The 11994-nt window shown below is 42.1% G+C and overlaps 1 protein-coding gene across 1 annotated transcript; it reads left to right on the top strand.

The window, feature by feature from the left end:
- The first annotated feature begins 3706 nt into the window (after positions 1-3706).
- LOC142210220 (phospholipase A2 inhibitor and Ly6/PLAUR domain-containing protein-like) lies at positions 3707-11237 on the top strand. The gene is made up of 5 exons (XM_075279245.1): positions 3707-3769; positions 5318-5425; positions 9607-9762; positions 10753-10899; positions 11065-11237. Exons 1-5 carry the CDS (start codon positions 3718-3720, stop codon positions 11235-11237), a joined length of 636 nt encoding a protein of 211 aa, XP_075135346.1. The 5' UTR covers positions 3707-3717.
- The last annotated feature ends 757 nt before the right edge of the window (positions 11238-11994 follow it).

The raw sequence follows: 11994 nt of genomic DNA on the forward strand, positions 1-11994 counted from the left end.
AGAGGCCAAAAGTTAGTTGAAAACGAGTCACAGATTTAAGACAAGGACATTGCTGTTCCCGGTGTATTCCTACTCTTCTGGGAGGGGGTTGGGGTGCATGTCTGTGTGTTTTGCCCGGGGTTCTTCTCTCTGTCGGGCTGTAGCCGGGCGGGGGATTTGTTTACTAAGTTTTTTTGATTAAAAATATCTGTATTCAACAATAAGGTCTCGGTGTCTGGTTACCTCTGTGCTTGGGGGGCTCTGCTGTGAACAATCCCTCAGAAATAAGTTAGACCCAACATTTGGGCAAACCTTTCAGTACAGGATGAAATTCCCTGCAGCGCCACCACAGGAGACATGAAGAACTACACGATCTCTATCGAAGTCTATAAGTCTGGGTAGTGCAGGACAGGACAGGACAGGACAGGTCCTTCATACTGGGAGACACAAGGACCAGATAAGGGGGTGTAATGTAGTCTGGGGATGCGCCAGTTATCCTCATTGTAGGGAGAGGATCCCGGGATGGCGGTCACCAGCTGTGTGACCCACCTGTAAGGGGTAATGCCCAAAACTGCAGGAGGGAACAAGAGGGCGCTATAGGGCTCTGGAAAGAAAGGTAAAGATTCCATATGATTTGGGGGGGGGGGTCTCATGTGCCCACCACTCCAAAAGGTACAATTCCAAAAGATGGAGAAGCCTTCATTATACCCTGAAATTCAGAGACCCCCAACCCAAACCCCAAATAAATACTAGCCCTAGAAAGAACAGGAATGATCCCCAAAATACAGACCCTAAGATGGTAACAGACCACAGAGAAGACCCCAAAATATCTCCGGAACGTAGACCCAGACCAGACCTAAGAAAACTATAGATCCCCCCAATACACACCCAGACCCCTAATTATATATACAGACCCCAGACCCCTAATTATATATACAGACCCCCTAAATACAAATTCAAATCACTAGATCAGACTCCAAAATAAACATTGGTTCCCACATAGTATAATGCCCTCTCATTGGTTCCCACATAGTATAATGCCCTCTCATTGGTTCCCACATAGTATAATGCCCCCTCATTGGTTCCCACATAGTATAATGCCCTCTCATTGGTTCCCACATAGTATAATGCCCCCTCATTGGTTCCCACATAGTATAATGCCCTCTCATTGGCTCCCACATAGTATAATGCCCCCTCATTGGTTCCCACATAGTATAATGCCCTCTCATTGGTTCCCACATAGTATAATGCCCTCTCATTGGTTCCCACATAGTATAATGCCCCCTCATTGGTTCCCACATAGTATAATGCCCTCTCATTGGCTCCCACATAGTATAATGCCCCCTCATTGGCTCCCACATAGTATAATGCCCCCTCACTGGTTTCCACATAGTAAAATGTCCTCTCATTGGTTCCCACATAGTATAATGCCCCTCACTGGTTTCCACATAGTATAATGCCCCCTCATTTGCTCCCACATAGTATAATGCCCCCTCATTTGCTCCCACATAGTATAATGCCCCCTCATTTGCTCCCACATAGTATAATGCCCTCTCATTGACTCCCACATTGTATAATGCCCTCTCATTGGCTCCCATATAGTATGATGCCCCCTCATTTGCTCCCACATAGTATAATGCCCTCTCATTGGCTCCCACATAGTATAATGCCCTCTCATTGGCTCCCATATAGTATGATGCCCCCTCATTTGCTCCCACATAGTATAATGCCCTCTCATTGGCTCCCACAAAGTATAATTCCCTCTCATTGGCTCCTACATAGTATGATGCCCTCTGAATGGCTCCCACATAGTATAATTCCCTCTCATTGGTTCCCAAATAGTATAATGCCCCCTCATTGGATCCCACATAGTATAATGCCCCCTCATTGGCTCCCACAAAGTACAATGCCCTCTCATTGGTTCCCACATAGTATTATGCCCCTCACTGGTTTCCACATAGTATAATGCTCCCTCTGTTTCCTCACATAGTATAATGCCCTCTCATTGGTTCCCACATAGTATAATGCCCTCTCATTGGTTCCCACATAGTATAATATCCTCTCATTGGTTCCCACATAGTATTATGCCCCCTCACTGGTTCCCACATAGTATAATGCTCTCTCATTGGCTCCCACATAGTATAATGCCCTCTCATTTGCTCCCACATAGTATAATGCCCTCTCATTGGCTCCCACATAGTATAATGCCCTCTCATTGGTTTCCACATAGTACAATGCCCCCACATTGGTTTCCACATAGTATAATGCCCTCTCATTGGCTCCCACATAGTATAATGCCCTCTCATTTGCTCCCATATAGTATAATGCCCCCTCACAGGTACCCACATAGTATTATGCCCTCTCATTTGCTCCCACATAGTATAATGTCCTCTCATTGGCTCCCACATAGTATAATGCCCTCTCATTTGCTCCCATATAGTATAATGCCCCCTCACTGGTACCCACATAGTATAATGCCCTCTCATTTGCTCCCACATAGTATAATGCCCCCTCAATGGTTTCCACATAGTATAATGCCCTCTCATTTACTCCCACATAATATAATGCCCTCTCATTTGCTCCCAAATAGTATAATGTCCCCTCATTTGCTCACACATAGTATAATGCCCCCTCATTTGCTTCCACATAGTATAATGCCCTCTCATTGGTTCCCACATAGTATAATGCCCCCTCATTTGCTCCCACATAGTATAATGCCCTCAACTTGGCTCCCACATAGTATAATGCCCTCTCATTGGCTCCCACATAGTATAATGCCCCCACATTGGCTCCCACATAGTATAATGCCCCCACATTGGCTCCCACATAGTATAATGCCCTCTCATTGGCTCCCACATAGCATAATGCCCTCTGATTGGCTCCCACATAGTATTATGCCCTCTCATTGGCTCTCACATAGTATAATGCCCCCTCATTTGCTCCCGTATAGTATAATGCCCTCTCATTGGCTCCCACATAGTATAATGCCCTCTCATTGGCTCCCACATAGTATAATGCCCCCACATTGGCTCCCATCCCCAATGGCCCCTAAGGCAGTACAATACATTAAACACAAAGATAAATAACATATTCCCCTCATGCTGTTCCAGTCCTGCCGGCTGGCTGCGGCTCTGGTGCACTAGTCGAGGTCTGACTGGTGACTCGCGGAGCTGATATATTTAAAATCAGGACCCAGCGCTCTGATCATCAGTGCAGCACCTGACTGTCCCGCTGTTCCAAGAGGTCCCTAGTTTGCCCGGTGGTTAAGGTGAACCTGGGCAGAGTGACAGCCAATCCTCAGAACGAGGAGAAAAAATTATTGAGGTTGATCAATACAGAAATTCTGGAACGTTCCCAATTACAAACCGTTCTCCTGGACTTTGACCTTTCGGCCTGTCCTAGGATGTCCTATGGTGGATAGAATGCTGTGGTACAAAATAATGATGGGCTATAATGTGCTGTGACGTGGCTGCGCTCGTATTTATCTGATATTGCCCAATAGACTGGGCTATGACAGTAATTATACTGGGGTAGGGAATCATTATGGAATATTTTGGAGGATCCCGCCTCGCATGTGCTCTGCATCTGGTAGTTAACAGGGAAGACAGGAAATAATTAGGGCAGTCTGGTTAATGTCGCTCTCCCAACCCTGGGCAGCAGGTATATATATATATACAGCGAGGAGTCTACGGGCCATTGATATCGTAATAATAAGAGAGGCAGCAACCAAGAATCACCATGAGAACATTCTTGGCCATCGTCTTCATCGTCTCTGTGACCATTAAAGCAGGTGAGATTTAGTCAGAAGACTAAGGGTTCTTCTGCCTCTCTGTCCTCTCCAACAGGTTATTTTAGTTTAGAGAATGGGAAACCGGGCTTGGCAGACCGTTTTCTGATCCTGTGGTCACTCTTATTCTCTCTAAGTCCACGATTTCTCGAGTAGTATAAAAATTTTCGATATTGACCCATTGCTGTAGGACTCCAGTGTCCCTCAGTAGAGTTCATCTCTGTGATATCTGCTGGAGTTGTGAGACTTCCTCAAATACCAGCACTCATTTCTGGTATACATGCCCAAAAATAGTCCCCTCTGTGGAACTCGGTCCTTGGACAGGGTTTGTAATATCTCAGCCCCTCTTCACCAGAGGAACATAGTCCTATGGCTCCCTACTGGGAGAGTTCAAACCCTCTACACCAATGTTTCCCAATGTTTTCAGATTCAGGGACAACCCTGGAAAAAAAATTAGCTTGGGGCACCCCTTACCAATTTTTTTTTTCAAAACAGTCTTATGGACACAGATAATATTGCAGGAGGTTTTATGGTCATGTTCCCAACCAGATTGTCAGAGGATCCTTGGTAGGTCACCAAAGCACCCCCGTTGAGAATCGCTGCACTCTCCACATGGCCACTCCAAGCTGCTAAGCACTGTAGGGGATTGTAGGGTTATAGGTTGGACTTGACGGACTGATGTCTTCATCCAATCTCATCTACAATGTAACTATGTAATTATGTAAGCTACGGGGACATCGGAACCCACCTACTCTCCAGCAATGGAGAGACAACGTTAGACAACACCAGACAAGTGTTCCAAGAAACCCGGGGTCTGTAGATGGCCTCTTCCCTCCTGACACAACGTCCATCCTCTGTGCCATCTATTAGTTGTACCATTGTTATGGTTTTGTATCATCTTTAATTCTAATTGTATGCGGCATCATGTTAATTCTAGCTATATTCCACCCGAAACAAGCTGATGCCTACATTTTTGCAAGCGTGCTGAAGTTAGAAGCTTTGGGAGGCAGATTTCAGATGTTTTTTGGAAGTGGAAGGTGGAAGTCCATCTGAAATTCCTCACCTAAAGTCCCCCAAGGAGAACATGTACAGCAATGAAGAAGAGAGTCCAACACAAGGAGACTTATGGAGCTTTGGGTGGGGTAGACATTTCATTAGATGGGTCTAATCCACCTTCTTCATGGGCAGTGTTGCCTTTCTATGATAAAGAGCAATGTCTAAGGGTCCATGTCCAGAAAGGTCCACAGCCTCCAATGTAAAAAAACATTGTGTCACTGGCGTATGACTAGGGTACTTGGATAAGAGACATTATTTCCACCATACAGTCTATGAAGGACATTTCCAAGCTTCGGGAACTCTGCAGAGTGGAGGACATCATTTGTCTGGGACACCATAGAAGGTCCCGGCTTATGGACATCCACCAATGTTATTCTCTGATATGTCTACATTGACTTCCACACATTGCCTAGTTGCTGTCACCACTTCATCTGGAATAGATTCTACACAATCTGATACTCATATTAAAAATAAGTTTTTGCCCCCTTTCTCCAGGTAACTGCGTTCTGTGCTACGAATGCAGAAATTTCAATGAGAGTGACTGTGAGGGCACCCTGGTGACCTGTGGAAGCTGCATGACCCGAGTGACTGAGACTATGTCTGGTAAGTACTGTATATAATACAGAGGCTTTTACTAAGTACTGTATATAATACTGAGACCGAGTCTAGTAAGTACTGTATATAATACTGAGACTGAGTCTAGTAAGTACTGTATATAATACTGAGACTGTGTCTAGTAAGTACTGTATATAATACTGAGACCGAGTCTAGTAAGTACTGTATATAATACTGAGACTGTGTCTAGTAAGTACTGTATATAATACTGAGACTGTATCTAGTAAGTACTGTATATAATACTGAGACTGTGTCTAGTAAGTACTGTATATAATACTGAGACTGTCTAGTAAGTACTGTATATAATACTGAGACTGTGTCTAGTAAGTACTGTATATAATACTGAGACTGTGTCTAGTAAGTACTGTATATAATACTGAGACTGTGTCTAGTAAGTACTGTATATAATACTGAGACTGTGTCTAGTAAGTACTGTATATAATACTGAGACTGAGTCTAGTAAGTACTGTATATAATACTGAGACTGTGTCTAGTAAGTACTGTATATAATACTGAGACTGAGTCTGGTAAGTACTGTATATAATACTGAGACTGTGTCTAGTAAGTACTGTATATAATACTGAGACTGAGTCTAGTAAGTACTGTATATAATACTGAGACTGTGTCTGGTAAGTACTGTATATAATACTGACACTGAGTCTGGTAAATACTGTATATAATACTGAGACTGTGTCTTGTAAGTACTGTATATAATACTGACACTGAGTCTAGTAAGTACTGTATATAATACTGAGACTTTGTCTAGTAAGTACTGTATATAATACTGAGACTGAGTCTAGTAAGTACTGTATATAATACTGAGACTGTGTCTAGTAAGTACTGTATATAATACTGAGACTGTGTCTTGTAAGTACTGTATATAATACTGAAACTGAGTCTAGTAAGTACTGTATATAATACTGAGACTGAGTCTGGTAAGTACTGTATATAATACTGAGACTGTGTCTAGTAAGTACTGTATATAATACTGAGACTGAGTCTAGTAAGTACTGTATATAATACTGAGACTGTGTCTAGTAAGTACTGTATATAATACTGAGACTGTGTCTAGTAAGTACTGTATATAATACTGAGACTGAGTCTAGTAAGCACTGTATATAATACTGAGACTGTGTCTTGTAAGTACTATATATAATACTGAAACTGAGTCTAGTAAGTACTGTATATAATACTGAGACTGAGTCTGGTAAGTACTGTATATAATACTGAGACTGTGTCTAGTAAGTACTGTATATAATACTGAGACTGAGTCTGGTAAGTACTGTATATAATACTGACACTGAGTCTAGTAAGCACTGTATATAATACTGAGACTGAGTCTAGTTAGTACTGTATATAATACTGAGACCTCTACTAAGTACTGTATATAATACTGAGACCTCTAGTAAGTACTGTATATAATACTGAGACTGAATCTAGTAAGTACTGTATATAATACTGAGACTGAGTCTAGTAAGTACTGTATATAATACTGAGACTGAGTCTAGTAAGTATTGTATATAATACTGAGACTGAGTCTATTAAGTACTGTATATAATACTGAGACTGAGTCTAGTAAGTACTGTATATAATACTGAGACTGAGTCTATTAAGTACTGTATATAATACTGAGACCTCTACTAAGTACTGTATATAATACTGAGACTGAGTCTAGTAAGTACTGTATATAATACTGAGACCGAGTGTGGTAAGTACTGTATATAATACTGAGACCTCTACTAAGTACTGTATATAATACTGAGACCTCTACTAAGTACTGTATATAATACTGAGACTGTGTCTACTAAGTACTGTATATAATACTGAGACCTCTACTAAGTACTGTATATAATACTGAGACCTCTACTAAGTACTGTATATAATACTGAGACTGTGTCTAGTAAGTACTGTATATAATACTGAGACTGTGTCTAGTAAGTACTGTATATAATACTGAGACTGTCTAGTAAGTACTGTATATAATACTGAGACTGTGTCTAGTAAGTACTGTATATAATACTGAGACTGTGTCTAGTAAGTACTGTATATAATACTGAGACTGTGTCTAGTAAGTACTGTATATAATACTGAGACTGTGTCTAGTAAGTACTGTATATAATACTGAGACTGAGTCTAGTAAGTACTGTATATAATACTGAGACTGTGTCTGGTAAGTACTGTATATAATACTGAGACTGAGTCTGGTAAGTACTGTATATAATACTGAGACTGTGTCTTGTAAGTACTGTATATAATACTGAGACTGTGTCTTGTAAGTACTGTATATAATACTGACACTGAGTCTAGTAAGTACTGTATATAATACTGAGACTGAGTCTAGTAAGCACTGTATATAATACTGAGACTGTGTCTTGTAAGTACTGTATATAATACTGAAACTGAGTCTAGTAAGTACTGTATATAATACTGAGACTGAGTCTGGTAAGTACTGTATATAATACTGAGACTGTGTCTAGTAAGTACTGTATATAATACTGACACTGAGTCTAGTAAGTACTGTATATAATACTGAGACTGTGTCTAGTAAGTACTGTATATAATACTGAGACTGTGTCTAGTAAGTACTGTATATAATACTGAGACTGAGTCTAGTAAGCACTGTATATAATACTGAGACTGTGTCTTGTAAGTACTATATATAATACTGAAACTGAGTCTAGTAAGTACTGTATATAATACTGAGACTGAGTCTAGTAAGTACTGTATATAATACTGAGACTGTGTCTAGTAAGTACTGTATATAATACTGAGACTGAGTCTGGTAAGTACTGTATATAATACTGACACTGAGTCTAGTAAGCACTGTATATAATACTGAGACTGAGTCTAGTTAGTACTGTATATAATACTGAGACCTCTACTAAGTACTGTATATAATACTGAGACCTCTAGTAAGTACTGTATATAATACTGAGACTGAATCTAGTAAGTACTGTATATAATACTGAGACTGAGTCTAGTAAGTACTGTATATAATACTGAGACTGAGTCTAGTAAGTATTGTATATAATACTGAGACTGAGTCTAGTAAGTACTGTATATAATACTGAGACTGAGTCTATTAAGTACTGTATATAATACTGAGACCTCTACTAAGTACTGTATATAATACTGAGACTGAGTCTAGTAAGTACTGTATATAATACTGAGACCGAGTGTGGTAAGTACTGTATATAATACTAAGACCTCTACTAAGTACTGTATATAATACTGAGACCTCTACTAAGTACTGTATATAATACTGGGACCTCTACTAAGTACTGTATATAATACTGAGACCTCTACTAAGTACTGTATATAATACTGAGACCTCTACTAAGTACTGTATATAATACTGGGACCTTCACCATTATATTCTGATATTGTATCATCTTTGCCCCTTCAGGCCTCTGCGCCATCCTCTGGTCACATGTTATGGCGTAGGAGGCGTGTCTATTTGTGCTCCTGTGCTCCGTCTGTTTTAGCACAGCTTGGTTTTTGTTGCTTTGTGTCATCCTGTGCTATTAGTCCTCTGGCTACTATGGAGTTAAGTTTGTAGCTAGTTGATTGACATTTCTCTTTGTCAGTTGAGCCAAGGGCAGACTCCCTTCGTATTGTGTCCCCGCCCTCTCTTGTGCTTGCTATTAGCTTATCTGAGCTTGCTGCTTTCTTACTGTTTTCTGTATATTTATATTTCTGGTTTTGGTTATTCTCTGTGACTACTCTCTTGGATTCTGACTCTGTGCTTCATTGCCCATTTGGTTCTGACCCTTGGCTTTGCTGATTATCCATATCTGATTGTCTTGTCTGCATTTTGCCTTTACACTTGTTTGTAGGAAGGGTCTGTCGCCCAGTTGTCCTCTGCCACCTAGGATATAGGCAGGGACGGGGCTGGGTTTCAGTATTAGGACTCACTGTCTCTGTCATTCCTCTTCCTTCCAGGCTCCAGCAGCAGTTACTGGGGAATTGCTCATCTAGTAATTCCCTAACAGATATACGCTTGGACAGCCATATTTGTTTTCTGCCTGTCTACTGTCATTGTTAATCCAATTTTAAGCCTGTTTAGCTAAAAGGGGGGACCCTCGCTACAACCATCATGGATCAGAGAGTCCTGCTACAACTGTGCACGTCAATGTAATACAATAGTAATGATTTCTATGTCTTCGTAGGAGATGGAAACAATTCCTCATACTCTGTGTCAAAGACGTGTAACCTGAACCCCAAGATCTGCAACATCACCTACAGCGTCACTAGTGACCAGTACCAGGCAAGGTACACAGTGCAATGCTGCGTTGAAGACTACTGCAACAAGAAGGCTCTCGAAGGTAAGACAGCCCCATGGATCATCCAAAAGTGGAAAATGGCAAGAGTACCAAATTACACCAAGATGGTCCATGCACCATGGGCCACACATAGGATGCTATCCCATCATGAAGCCTGAAGTGCTTGGGTTTCCCCCTACCATATATCATTTATAATAATGTTAATGACTTATGTGGCCAGGAGATATTGTGAACCTAGGTTTTCAGAGTTCCCCAAGAAACCAGGGCACCCAAAGATCCATCATGAATCAGGGGGCCTCAAAGCTCCCCCAGGTATTAGGGCCCTCCACAGCTCCTCCATGAACCAGGGTCCCCCAGAGCTCCTCCATTGACCATGGCCTTTCACAATTCCCCACGAGCCAGGACCCTTCAGAGGTCCACCATGAATCAGGTCACCTCAAACATCTCCCAGGAACCAGGGTCCTCCACATTTCCCTAAGAACCAGGTCCCTCAGAGTTCCACTATGAACCATGGCCTTTCACTAATCCCCACGAGCCAGGACCCTCCAGAGGTCCACCATGAATCAGGTCGCCTCAAAGATCTCCCAGGAACCAGGGTCCTCCACATTTCCCTAAGAACCAGGTCCCTCAGAGTTCCACTATGAACCATGGCCTTTCACTAATCCCCACGAGCCAGGACCCTTCAGAGGTCCACCATGAATCAGGTCACCTCAAAGATCTCCCAGGAACCAGGGTCCTCCACATTTCCCTATGAACCAGGTCCCCCAGAGTTCCACTATGAACCATGGCCTTTCACAAATCCCCAAGAGCCAGGGCAGCCCAGAGCTCCAACTTGAGCCCCAAAATCTCCCCATGAATTGGGGAACTCCACTGCTCCCCCATTAATCAGGAACCTCTAGAGCTCCTCCATGAACCAGGGCAATTGCTACCTCTACACCACTATAGATAGCTCTAATGCCTTGCGATATTTTACTAGGTTGGGATTCATTGGGCAGTGGAGACAAATTTTCATTTCATCCTTTATGTTCCCAGTCACCCCACGGAATAAGACAGAGAACAACCTGCGATGTCCCACCTGCTACGCGGAGAACGAAGAGAACTGCATGGCCAACGCCACCGCAAAATGTACTGCAGATGAGAATAGATGTATCGTCTTCTCAGGAAAGATCCAACAGACAGGTAAGTCTGCAACGAAGTACTCAAGGGTGGAACGAAGGGTAACGCCAGGGTCTTCTTAATGTTCCCTGATTTCTATGTAGTCTGAGCAGATAAAATTTGGTTGCAAACGTGAATTTCCCCTTTCAGATATTGCAGATCTTAAACCCCATGTCTCTGTTTTTACAGGAACCTGTCAGACAGTCGCTTTCCAAGGTTGTGGGGCTGAGCTCCTGTGCAATAACTCTGGACAACTGTACCCTGACAACAATCTGTGTCAGAACGGCACCATGACCTGCTCCAATGGCCAGGACGCCTTTCTGGATTCTGAACAGGGACAACAGGGACAGAACGGCAACTGAGTGGTTGTCTATTGGACAGTCTTGGTTTGGCTGGTAGACGGCTGGACACGGATATTTACACGGATATCACTGTTTGCTATGGCAGAAAATAAAGGATATTGATTATGCAACAAAGAGTTGGTGCAGAGGTCAGAGGTCAGTACTTGGACATCAAACATGGACGGAGACAACTGTCCTGTACAATTATGGCCAAGAGTTTTACGACTGATACATATTTTGGTTTCCAAACAGTGTTGGCATGGCACAGGACTCATGGTGGTGCTCAACTTTCCTAATCTAGACCAGTTCTTGATGATCCAATCAATGAGTAATAAAGGGGCAATCTAACAAGCAGCATTGGATGCAAACTATGGTTAACAGAAGAAGACAATGATGTCAAGCACCACTGAGTCAGCAAATTCGGGGCAAACCAAAATTGGTGTTAGTTTCAAAACGTTTGGCCACAACTATATTAGTATCACATATATAGCAATAAAGTTTAAAGGTACGAACCCACAAAGGTGAGGGATACATGTCTGATACCTGGTCACTAAAACAGATGTCTGAAGCCTTGATCTGACGTGAGGGCCATAGAAGTCCATTGTGTGGTTCTTTACAGACCTTGCTGTATTTTATATACCTAGATGATGTATATGAGGTGTAGTCTCACAATAGAGGGAGCAAAAGCTAAAGAAATACCTTTAATATTGAAGAAACCCATAAAGAAGATTGAACTGCTGCACTCCATGACCGGTGCCCATGAGTGGTCATGTGAGCA

The sequence above is a fragment of the Leptodactylus fuscus genome, chromosome 6 (genome assembly GCF_031893055.1).
Source record: "Leptodactylus fuscus isolate aLepFus1 chromosome 6, aLepFus1.hap2, whole genome shotgun sequence".
Taxonomy (NCBI): Eukaryota; Metazoa; Chordata; class Amphibia; order Anura; family Leptodactylidae; genus Leptodactylus; species Leptodactylus fuscus.